Source organism: Colletotrichum spaethianum, assembly GCF_022836535.1.
Source record: "Colletotrichum spaethianum MAFF 239500 DNA, contig43, whole genome shotgun sequence".
Lineage (NCBI taxonomy): Eukaryota > Fungi > Ascomycota > Sordariomycetes > Glomerellales > Glomerellaceae > Colletotrichum > Colletotrichum spaethianum.
Window position 1 is genome coordinate 350,656 of NW_026054813.1, and position 12,345 is coordinate 363,000.

Sequence of the window (12,345 nt, forward strand, 5' to 3'; positions counted from 1 at the left end):
TGCCCCAGGGGTCAAGAAGGTTATGTCACGGAATTAAAGGCCCACGAATAGCGGGCCAGATCGACGCAATACATCATATGCCCACCAATACGACTCCTGTCGATGATTCAGGAGACATAGCTCTGGCTGGATTGTCACTGGACTTGATTGCCTTACGTCTGCAATCACCCAGTGACTTCGGCATGTCTTGTTGATATTGCCTTCGCTTGCACGCAGGATAACACATGGTCTACCTCAGTATTACGTTCATGATTAAAACGCTGCGCATGGCTAACATGATATTAATGATTGAGCATGGCTAGAAATGCAGTAGCAATTCAAAACTATCGACCCTTGTTGTGATCATTTGCGTGGTACTAGGCACACTGCTCCGGAGTCCATCATTTACGAGACACAAATGGTGCTTTCCAGTACCCCGGGAAGTACGTTGGCAGCTTGGTAGCAATCCACCTCACGATGGCTGCGTTCGTCTCCTCCGGCTTCTCCAGCGCGACCCAGTGTCCCGCCTCAATGCTCACCTCGGTGAGATCCTCACACAGCTCCCGCATGGGCTCACTCAGTCTGGAAAGCGCCGTATCACAGACGCTGTCCCAGCGCGCCTCGATGAACAAGACCGGGTAGCTGAGCCGACCCCATTGGGCGCTTTCGCATTGTAGACCTTGTTGGCATCATAATTGCGGTAGTAATCGTTGGGACCCTCGAATCCATTCCGCTCAAATTCGGCTACTATGCGGTCAAAGGCAGGTTTGTCATCCTTGAACAACGTTGTCTCAAACGGCAAGTCTGGCGCCGTGGGGAGGCCGCCGAACCACCCGCCTAGCCTGCGCACCGAGCTAAGGAATGAGGGCTTGCCATACGTCTCGGGGCCGGCACGTTGGTAAAGCAGTTTAACGGTGTTGGACACGTTCGCTTGCAGCTGCGCAGCACTGGTGTCGGGCTGCTCGTTGTGAAAGGCTTGATAATCCCACTGCGCAAAGGGATACTCGTCCTTAGGATAAATCTCGCGGTTGGAGAGGCTGACAAGAGTCTCCAGGTCAAGTACGGCGTACGGTACGGCCAAGCAGCACACGCCGATGCACTTCTCCGGGTGGTGAGAGGCGAAACCCCAGACGAGGCCAGCGCCCCAATCATGACCGATCCAGATGGCCTTGTCGCGGCCGAGATGTGCAAGTAGCGCCAACATGTCCGACACATGATGCTCCAAGGCGTAGGCACTGGGCCCCTTCGGCACGCTAGAGCGTCCGTAGCCGCGGTTGTCCGGCGCAATGACTCGGAAGCCCAGAGATGCGAGAGTTAGAAGTTGAGGCTTCCATGTCTCGCCGTTTGCGGGCCAGCCGTGGATGAAGATAACGAGTGGTCCTCCGGAAGGGCCGGCAGACCAGTAAAACGTGGTTTTATCGCCGCTGTGGGTGAATTGGTTCTCGTTAAGAGTAGGCGGAGCCATCTTGTAAGTGAATGATATTCAGCCTTGGTCAAGTTGAGATGATGCTAACTTCTGTTTGGCTAGCACGCTGGCGATGATTGAGAACGGTGCTTGCGCTGATGTGTGAGTGCGTGGATTTAAATCCTCCCTGTTGACCCCACTGAGGGCGGGGTAAGAGAGATCTGGTTTGCATTCGGGTCGGCTGTGAGTAAGCGGCAATTGAAGCCTGTAATTGACCGCAGCATGCCAGAGACAAAACAACCTGACAGTTTTATTCTAGCCCAGAACCAAATCCAGCCCTAAAAAGACTGGGGAAATCTCATAAGATGGCCTAAAGCTTAAGGAGTAGGTTCTCAATGTTTGTTTTCTTCCATTTGTTATTTAAACATGTATGTGAGTTCAGAGTAGGGGAAATTGGTCAAGGTTTCATAGGAATGCGCCATGTTTCTGCTTACGTAATACGGTGGTACATTAGTGCCAACCCGACTATAGGCGGCTGAATGTTACGCCGACTGCCCAGCCCCCCAACAAATCGTCGATTTCCATGTGATCGTCATTTATCCCCCAACCTAGGCTTCAGTAACACAACCTTTTACTTCTTAAATCAACTTCAAATTCTCGTTAGACGTTAACAACTACCTAAAGATGCCCTGAGGACCACTTATTAACTTTACGCCCCATTGCTAATTGATTGAAGCTGCCTATCGCGATAGTACCAGTTACGCGACTATCCTCTACATCCTTTAACAGGAGACTGGACTTCAGCCTAGTCTTTATACCCTTAAGAGATAACTAAGATCATGGGATCTATCTAAGAATACCTAGGCTAAGCAATATTAGCCTAATCAAGCTAGCCTTATACAGAAGATCTCTTTTTACTTCTTTAACTATAAGTATAGTAACTAATCTATTTAACATAATCTCTAATAAGATAATTACCTTAATATATCTAATAAAACTATTTAAAGAATATAACTAAGTAATAATATAAAGAAGCGTTATAAGAATAATAATAAAAGAAATACTACTATAAAGATAATAAAGTTATTTATAAAAAAAGACCTTAAGTCTTTAAGTATAATTAGAGGATTTAGTTAAAGTTACTTTTATTAGTATATCTATTATAAGACTAGTATTATAGTTAAAAAATACTATATATATACTTATTATAAAAAGAAATTTCTTAATCTTATATATTAATAGTAGATTAGTTACTAGTAGTATTAAACTAACTTTAAAGTACTAAGCTTTAATTTCCTCTAGTTACTTAATAGATATAAGAAACTAAAGAAATTTAGCTTCTAAATATACGCTTATATTAATACCTATTTATATAAGATTATCTAGATCTACGTTAAGAGGTTAGTAACTATAGTAATTAGTATACTAAAGTAGTTCTTTTATGTAATACTAATAGTAGAAATAAGGCTATATCTAACAAGGTTAAACTATAAGGTAAAGACTTCTCTATAAGTAGAAGCCTAAGAGGTAATAGTAAAAGATACCTAGATAACAGTTAGCTATACTAACTCAGAGGGTATTACCAATACTTTCTACCAAAAGGATAATATCTAGTTATATTATATATAGGCCTTATCTACTAGTAATATAAGGATTAAGAGCTAGTAGAAGCTTCTTTGTATAGGCTAAAGTAATTACTAGATTATAAGTATTCCTCTTATCTTTAATTTTATATTAATATTTCTAATATATTTAGTCCTATACTAATAAGCTAATTATAATAAGGTACTTTATACTAAAAAATACTATATACCTTATTACTATATATATAATATATAGTAATATAATTTAAAAAGAAATTACTAACTTTATAGAGCTTTAGAATAGCTATAAGATTTACTTATAAAAGAATTGTTTTTATATAGTCCTTAGTATACTAGCTAATCTCTATAAGTATAAACCTAATTAAGGGATTCTTATTATAATAACCTTAATTACTTATAAGCTTATTAGTAATATGTTTGTGCTACTTAAGGAGGTTAAGATTAATGAATTTATAACGAGGAAGATAAAGTAGTAGTGTATAAAGTAATTAGCTAATATAAGTATTTTACTTAAGAATCTAAAGCTTTGTATAAAAGAAGATTATAAGTGACCTTATATAAAGATATACCTACAATTAAAGATAAGGATAATAGTATACTTTAAGGCTAGTAACTAGTAGTCTACTCTTACACTTATTCTATAGCTAAAAGGAAATTAATAGAGATATGTAAGTGATTTAGATGTAATAGTGATAATAACTAATAGATTAATTAAATAACGTATAGCTAGACCTCCTTATAAAGAACTACCTTGTTGACCTATAATATAATAAGCTTATTAGAGAGTAAATACCTAAGGATAAGTTAGCTAGGATAAATACTATATATACTAAGATAGTATTACCTAATTAGGCTAAGACTAATAAGTCTAACTAAGAGGTAGTTTAGTAAGTAGCTTTATGAGTATAATAAGTAAGGCTAGACTTACTACTACTCTAAATATCTTTACTCTGTTACTATTAGTCTTTAAATAAATCTAAGTTATTATCTATATTACTATCTTTATTACTAATAATAATCTTTTTATTAACCTCTTCTTTGTTTTATATAATTATCTTTATAATTATACTAAGACGCTTATGCTTTTATAGGCGTTAATCTTTATTATTAGAATAATTAGATAGACTTAGCTTTATATTAACTTTTTACTTTTTTTTGATAGGTATATATAAAGATACTAATAATAATCTCTTAATGTGTAATATGGTAGATTCTTGTTGACTATAAACAGAGCTTACTTTATCGTTAAGATTAAGAGAAAAGAAATAGAGGTATATAGTAATACTCCTCTTGCTCTTTTTTACTTTTTATATCCTAAGATCTTAAAAGAAGTCCTTTATAGTTTTACCCTTATAAGGTAAAAGCAAACTAAAGCTACTATTATAAGTAATATAATTAAAGTATAATTCAAAGTCCTATTATTAATTAAATAGGAGCTATATAGCTAGTATAACAATTAAATAGATATATTAATTAACCTAGTTTAACTTAGTAGTATTAGTAATATTAGTTTAAATAAATAAGGTAATACCTAGCTTTTCTACTATATATAAGTAATAAGAAATCAAATTTAATAATATAAGAGACTTATAAAGTAACTTAGTAGTCTTATAGATATAAAGGCCCTTATATAATTTGTAGCTAACTATTTATATATTTATAGATATATTAATAACACCTATATTGTTAAAATCATTAACCTGCTTCTTCTTTCTACTTAGTGCTTCTTATAATATCTTTAACCTTCTCTTAATCTTATTTTTATTACTACTATTATTCTTAAGGTTAATTATCTTATCTTAGACCTAAGTATAAGAGATAGCTTAAGTAAAGGTTATATAGCTAGTATTACTAAAAGCCTTATTATATAAGTAAAATAGTTAATAGGTAGAAATATTAACTAGTTAGGCTATTACTCTATAAGGTAAATTATTACTAAAAGAATTGTTAAGGGTAATTAATATAAGCTATAACTTATTATAAAAAGGATAGTAAGTCCCTTTAAATTTGCTTTTAAGCTACTTATATTTATAACCCTTAGTGTTTTTTATTAATAAGTAAATTAGCTTATCTATAAAGTAAACTATAATAGTAATAAAAAGAGTAAAAAAAAAAGAAATTAAGGTAATAATAAAGAGGTATTAAAAAAGATATTATTCCTTTTTTTATATATCTAAGCGTATATACTCTTTAATCTTTACTTTAGCCTACTTAGCTATTACATATCTAATCTTTTATAAAACAAAGGCCTAGCTACTTATACTAAAAATATAAAAAATAAAATATACTTAGAAATAAAGCTTAATAAATTAAATCTAATACTATTAACTATTTTTAAGAAACTAATATAAATTATATTATAATAATAAATAATAAAAAATAATAAATATAATAATAGTTTTTAGTAATATTATTATAGTTACTTAATTAGTATTTCTATAAATTTTTTATTATTACTTAGTATATAATATACTAATAGCTAATAAATACTAGATTTCTCTTTTTAGCTATATAAAAATACTTTAGTTCTTAGTAATAAGGTATATAAGCTAGCCTTATAAAGGCATTTATAACTCTATTAATTTAGATAATATATATTTATTGCTACTACAACTATCCTTCACTACCTTATATATATAGACATCTTCAAATAAAAGCCTAAAAATAAGGGACGCTAACGGCCAAGGCAAATCGTACTTCTATCCCCTAGAATAACCTCTATCCAGCATAGCCTGGCCTACGCCAACCTTTGAGACCTAGCAGCTCTCGGATAACAAGATTAGCAGCTGTCGGATAACAAGATATCCTGCAGAAAAGAAGCCTACGATATCAGAATTGGCGACGATTTATATGGGGGGGGGCCGGGCAGAGGAGAGTCGGCGTAACATTCAGCCGTCTATAGTCGGGTTGGCACTTATGGAGCACCGTAGCTTACCCGAGGCCAAACTTCTCCTCACGCATTGGTAATCACGAACGTATGACAATGATGCCGGTCTGATACCACCACTGGGGCAACTTTGCAGTCCCTTCGTGTTACAAACCTGTCCACTACCAATGATGAGGATATGGTGGGTTTCCGCCGATCGCAGGCGACTGTCCGTAGCCTTGTGCAAAACAACAGTAATGAAGATTTGTGAACTATCCATTCAAACCCTGTGTGACTGTGTCCCGTAATCCAACCCATCCCAGCTCAAGTATCGGAACCCGCGCCTTCCCGAGGCCCGAGAAAGCGGTTTCCAATCGAGGTCAGCACACTTTAAAGCACATACTTGAACAAGGGGGACCTGTCTCCCATATTGAACAACTCCTCCTCAGTATACTTGGCCTTCGCCTCGTCAGCGATCCTGGCCTTACGAGCGTTTGCCGCCTTATAGCTCCACTCAAGTAAGAGGGCAACAATCAGCCCACTTCCACCAAAAGCCAAGCTGAGACCGAACCCAGTGTGGTATTTGGGCTTCTCGCTTTCCAGATACATAAAACTGCCCACAATGCCACCAATGTTGCCGACACAGTTCATAAGTGCGATTCCAATGGCTCTTCGCGAGGCGGGAGCGATGTTGTTGGCGTTCCATGAAGCGGCGGCCGCCTGGATTGGGTAGATGCCGACGACAGCGAGGACAACCGAGAAATAAGCCACTCCCTTCTTGGCCTCGAGTTCCCCGTTCAGCGATAGAATGATGGAATATCCAATTGCGACGATCCCGAGGGGGTAACTAGGAACGGCATTCGCCAGAAGAAACGATCGGAGACTTTGGCGAACGAAATAGCAGATATGGCGGCTGCGACGTACGGGGGTGCCGAGAGGAGCTGGGCTTCAGTATTGGCAAATCCCATGGCCTTGGTGATGGTTGGAAGCGTGAACTTGATGCCATAGGACAGAGCTGACTGGCACAGCAGGAAGTAGGCCTGCACGTAGATCCTCCAGTTGGTGAGGTTCATTTTGACATCTCTCCAGTTGACGCGGCCGCCGGCGCCACTCTCCTCGCGTGATCCGCCTCCCTGCTTGATAAAAATCGACAGCTCCAGGTATCGGATCTCTTCGGGCTCGAGCCACCGCTTCGAAAGCCCCGGGGTGTCAACAAGCAGGAAGAAGCAGGCAGCGCCGATGGCAACCGTGGCAAGACCTTCAAGCAGAAAGATCCACCTCCAACCCTCGAGTCCTCCAACGCCATCCATTTCGGCGATAGCCGCGGCAAGGATACCAGAGAAGGCACCAGACAAAGCACTTGCACAGTAGAAGTACGAAATACGGGTTGACAAGTCTTTTGGCTCGTACCAAAAAGAGGTGAGATAGATTGCACCTGGGAAGAATCCCGCCCTATGGTTTTGTCTGTTAGCGAGTAGACCACAAGAGGGATGATGGTGACAACGGGGGCAAGGGGGTATTTTGAGAGCCTTACTCAAAGGTTCCGAGAAGCACACGGGTGACCATTAGGCCTGCAAAGTTCTGCACCAATCCTGTGCAGGTCATTACAATGCCCCATGCGAGGGTGAGGCCACCGAGATAGGTGGATGGGCGTTTGAATTTTTTCAGTATGATGTTGCTGGGTACTTCGAACAGAACATATGGAATGAAGACTATGCCAAGGTACGTGAGCCATGCTCCCTCTAGGTCTAAAGATGTCACAGGAGGGCCAGTGTATTGAGGTACTTACAAATAGACAAGACGGTGTTGTACTGCACACCCGACATGCCCAAGTCTTCCACCATGCCTTCAATCTTGGCATTGCCAATATTGGCACGATCAATATGGCATATCAGGTAAAGAAGCGCCAGCATTGGGATCAGGCGGATGTCAACCTATCTGATGCATCAGTCACTATCTCCGGTATAACGCGATCCGACTGTTCATACCTTGCGAAACACTTTCTTTCGCTTGTCCGCCGGGTAGTTATTGTAGAAGTCGGCATCCTCAGTACTCAGACCAAACACGCGAAAGCCATTAACCTCAATGGCTTCCGGTACCTTTTCAAGGTGGACTTCTGCAGAAGGGCGATGACCGAGGGTCTCGACCTCGTTCTTGTCGAGGGAGCGCCTCGCCGTAGCCATCGTGACGTAGGGGCTTTTGCGTCAAACGCGACTATAGTAAAAGGACAGTCTATGCTTACACTTGGAAGGAGGGAAAAAGTTTCTTGATATTGAGTTCTGGACGACGGCTCTCAAAACAATCACGGACAAGGAATCTGCTCAAGATATATCTGGCCACGATGACCCACGCTGCGGAGAAGCTTGGGACCGGTTGAGGGTCCCCGCCTGCCGCTACCCCAGAACTACCCCAGACCCCAGACTTGAGAACAGTGGGTGCGGGGAAGTGGTTCGTTTCCCAGTCGGATATGGGGGGCTGGGACGGATTAAAGATCATATGCCAGCGTTATCCGTGAGTAGTATCCGTAGATTCCGCCAATTTAATTGTTACTGTTACACCGCATTGCAGGAAGACTGTAGAGCCCTCGAATCAAGCGAGATATGCGGCAGCAGACGGCAGAAGTTCGTGTAGTCGATTTCAGTTGGAGCACGATATCCCTGATATGCTACCACACCGTTGGATCGCGCTATAGCCATGCGTGGATAATGGTATGTCCAGTCCTTACCTGCTTCTCGTTTCCGGTTTCTTTACTCTCGATTGTATTTCTTTGTTGCCTACTCACCAAGCATGCACCGAAAGAATTTGGCTACAGCAAGAGCTTTGACAGGCCTTCAGTATATCAGAGCTCCATGCTCCCTAGGAATCTAGCTCGTCGACAAAGTTCCAGGACGTCGACCGAGCTCCGCATTCATCTCCAGCGATTATTCCGCATAGAGATCGAGGACGGATAACACGGAACAGCCCATGGATAGTCATAAGATGATCATTACCCCGCAGAAGGATGGCTCCAGTGGAAACCGGTAGATTTCTTGTCTAATAAGACGTCGGGTTGGCTTGGCCTGCATCAACCACTATAGTAAGTTACACAGTACTTCGGCATAGGTCAGCATCCATCTCTAGTTTCGCAAGAGCGTGAGTCCGGACGATAATCATGGATCGAAAGGCGTGGATAGAAGGGAAACGGAAACTGATGATACCGCCGACTCTTGAGGAATTCGACAAGTTGGACGCAGCTTGGTGCAGACAGACTTCCGGTCAACTCGCCATAACCAGGTGTTTACATAGCACAGCCTTCGGAGGACATTTGGAATTAATGGTTGTTTTAAAGGACGGCCTATCTTTGCACCGAAATTCAACTGTTGTTCGGTGAATTCGGTAGTCTAAGCACAGTGTTTAGAGCTACCCCCGCTTAAACGATGAACGACTGCTTCACCCACCCTGGGAATACAACCTTGAGCCTGCGTCCAGTTTTGAAGATTTCCGTTCTGAAGTTTCTTGTCAATAATTATCCATGGATCAGTCCCTATAGTTGCCTTTGCTCTTGCCCATCCATTTGATAACTCATTTGAGACCGCCAAGATCGTCTTCCGTTCCCACTTTCGGGTCTCCATTGGGCTGACAATGATCTCAGGAATAGATATGCTCGGCTTCTTCAGGTGGATCGACTCGCAAGCAATTTCTAGCGTAAAATTGCTCATTGATTGCTACCCTCTGCTAATTCGTCATCAATGTATTGACCTTACCATGATGTCGTAGCGTTCATAGCTTCGTGATACGGATGATGGAGCACTACAAGATAGGGGCGCGAGAGGTATGAAGGCTAGTTCAGACACGAGGCGACGACACCACGCCCCAAGGCTAATCTCATTGGTATGAGAAACATAAAGATCATTCGGACATACTAGGGAGTGCGGGGGGTGGGGGGGGGGGGGGGGGGGGGGGGGGGGGGGGGGGGGGGGGGGGGGGAGGGGGTCCTCGCGGTATCTGGATCAGGCGAAAGTGGTTCGGAGACGCACTTGCTAGCTATGCACCGTACCGCTCACAAGCTGGGTCCTGCTCCATGAGTTGCAATTAACCAATTAGCTGCAAAGTTTGGTCAGACAGAAAGACGTCGGGCAAGAAAACCGCATCTGTAAAACAGCATAAACAGAAAAACAAAACGATGTTCATTTGCAACGACATGCCAACAATTGCATGCTGTCCCGAATGAGCTGTTTATAGCACGAACTCAAGGTTATTGCAGACGGCGTTAGTGCGAGGCACAGCTGCTAGCACAACATCCCTTTTGAGTTTGTAACACGTGTGTTGATGCTTTTTGTCAAAAAAAGTTCGCGAAAAGGGAATGTAAGTTCAAAACGAGTAATTGAGAACATCACAGAATTGTAGATCAGATTTGTTGGCGTGAAATCAGAAACATTTAGAGAATAAACCAACGCAGCGAAAGGTAGTCACTCATCCTCTACGATTTTAGGTTTCAAGATGGAACGAATATCAATTCTTTTCACACTAGCGAATGTCACCGTACACATTGTTAGCATCTGAGCTCCCTCCTTAAGCCTCTCCTCTCCCATCCTCTCCTCGTCACTCGTCAAAGGCATTCCGCTATTGGCTTGTTGTATTTTTTGTCCTCATACCACGACTCAGATCTCAACACTTCTCTGAAACCATGTGTTTTATTAACTTTGAGTCCTTTCTGCGGTTGTCGCGAACTATCGCCCTGTCGCTTACCGCCTACTAGGCGTGGGCTGTCTGATCTTATCGTACATTATCAGCACGATTTATGCGTGGCATCGTCACCGCCATTTCCCCGTTCCGTCTTTCTTGGCCTCGTTTCCGTATCTTTTGCTCGCAAAAACTACACATTGTGGAAAACAATTTTGGGTTCACCGAGAACTTCCCCGAAAATACGGCCATCTAGGACGAATTGGTCCCATTAAGGTCATAACAGATGATCCCGACATCATCAAGAAGATATCGTCAGCTCGTAGCTCGTATCATCGAGATGCGCGGTACATCAGTGGTCGTTTCCACCCATATCACGACAACATGTTCTCTCTTCTGGATCCTGCAGCACACAGCAAGGCAAAGTTGCGAATAGCAGCAGCTTATGGCGGACATGACGTACTGCGGTTGAACCTGGTGTTGATGATCAAGTAAATACCTTGGTAGAGCTCCTTCGCAAAAAATACGTCGCAACTTTCACAGACTCACACCAGACTCTCCTGGATCTGGGTCCGCTGTCATGCTACTTCACAATGGATGTCATCACTCGTTTGGCCTTCGGAAAAGAGTTTGGGCATCTCAAGGAAGAAACCGACCTTTCCCGCTTTCTCAGTGGCGTGCATGATCTTTGACCACGCATATCGACGTGTGCTGATATCCCGTGGATTCGAAGCCTGCTATTCTCACAAACATTTTTGAAGCTCGTGGGCCCAAAGTCGACAGACAAGAATGGCTTTGGCGCCTTAATGGCGTAAGAGACAATACTGTCGCGGTATATCGACGGTTATGTGCATTCTGAGGGCCATGACAGGAAGCGACAACAGCAGAAATAATTCAGCCAGAACGCTCAAAGTCTTAACGTTGCAGGGTCAGCCGATAAAAAGCCGAGCAGGTTTGTGTGGTACTATAGATCGTTCAACTTGTCCACCAGGTGCACCCTCAAGGGGCGATCGCGGAATTCCACTATGGTTCGGATTAGATCAACGTTGTAAGGAGGTATTGCACAAGCGGCTTTTATTATTCAGGCCATAGGAAACCCTGTATATGATGGTTGTCTTGCGTTTACTGTGGTTATATGCATCAACTGGTGAAAGCGAACTACCTGGGTATTAGACTGGCAGTGTAGTCACAGATCCGTAACTTCTATGTCACGTGAAGTAAAGGTTTTTTCAAGACTGACGGATACTTTCAATACCCCTACCTCAACTGACTTATTCTCTCCTGCAGTTGCATACTTTCCGCGCCCGTAAACGTTTCAGCAACCACCGCCAGTCAAAAAGTCAGCATCGAGTGCGACAATCAAGGCGATTAAACCTATTTCATTGCCTCGAAATCTACCTTTGTTTCGTCGCCCAACTGGCAAACATAGCACCGGGCTTTGTGGTCGTCGCAAACTTCCCGCCGGGGCCTGTCGTACAAAATGCCGTCACCTGCCGCCACGGCATCCGCGGCCAACCTCGCAACGGGGCCGATCCACGCCAAGACCAGTCAGTTGATGTGCCTGGAAATCTTACCGCGATGCAATCTGATAAACATGAACTCAGCATCACTTCCTTACCTCATTTTGAGCCTGTTGAAACAAACGGATACTGGCCAGCTCTTTAATGGGCGCGAAGCTGCATGGCCGTTGTCTTCTCCATCAATTCGGGTACTCAGCAGTGATTACTAACTAGAGACCATTTGAACAATAAGCGACCCTGTGATCCATCAAGAATCGTCGTCCGCGGGAGATGTCAACAGCACGGAACAAAAATTGCCATGCCTATCTG

At 42.3% G+C, this 12,345-nt stretch overlaps 3 protein-coding genes across 3 annotated transcripts; all 3 read right to left on the bottom strand.

Moving 5' to 3' along the window:
- Positions 1–380: 380 nt before the first annotated feature.
- On the bottom strand, positions 381–1,444 carry ColSpa_11226 (bifunctional epoxide hydrolase 2; the record flags this gene model as incomplete). Its single annotated transcript, XM_049277438.1, has 2 exons — positions 381–561; positions 585–1,444. The coding sequence occupies 2 exons, from the start codon at positions 1,442–1,444 to the stop codon at positions 381–383; spliced, it is 1,041 nt and encodes a 346-aa protein (XP_049133395.1).
- A 4,800-nt stretch (positions 1,445–6,244) lies between these two features.
- Positions 6,245–7,164, bottom strand: ColSpa_11227 (putative transporter; the record flags this gene model as incomplete). The annotated part of the gene is made up of 2 exons (XM_049277439.1): positions 6,245–6,701; positions 6,779–7,164. The coding sequence occupies 2 exons, from the start codon at positions 7,162–7,164 to the stop codon at positions 6,245–6,247; spliced, it is 843 nt and encodes a 280-aa protein (XP_049133396.1).
- Positions 7,165–7,611: 447 nt separating this feature from the next.
- On the bottom strand, positions 7,612–8,037 carry ColSpa_11228 (high-affinity nicotinic acid transporter; the record flags this gene model as incomplete). Its single annotated transcript, XM_049277440.1, has 2 exons — positions 7,612–7,788; positions 7,843–8,037. 2 exons carry the CDS (start codon positions 8,035–8,037, stop codon positions 7,612–7,614), a joined length of 372 nt encoding a protein of 123 aa, XP_049133397.1.
- Between the last annotated feature and the right edge of the window lie 4,308 nt (positions 8,038–12,345).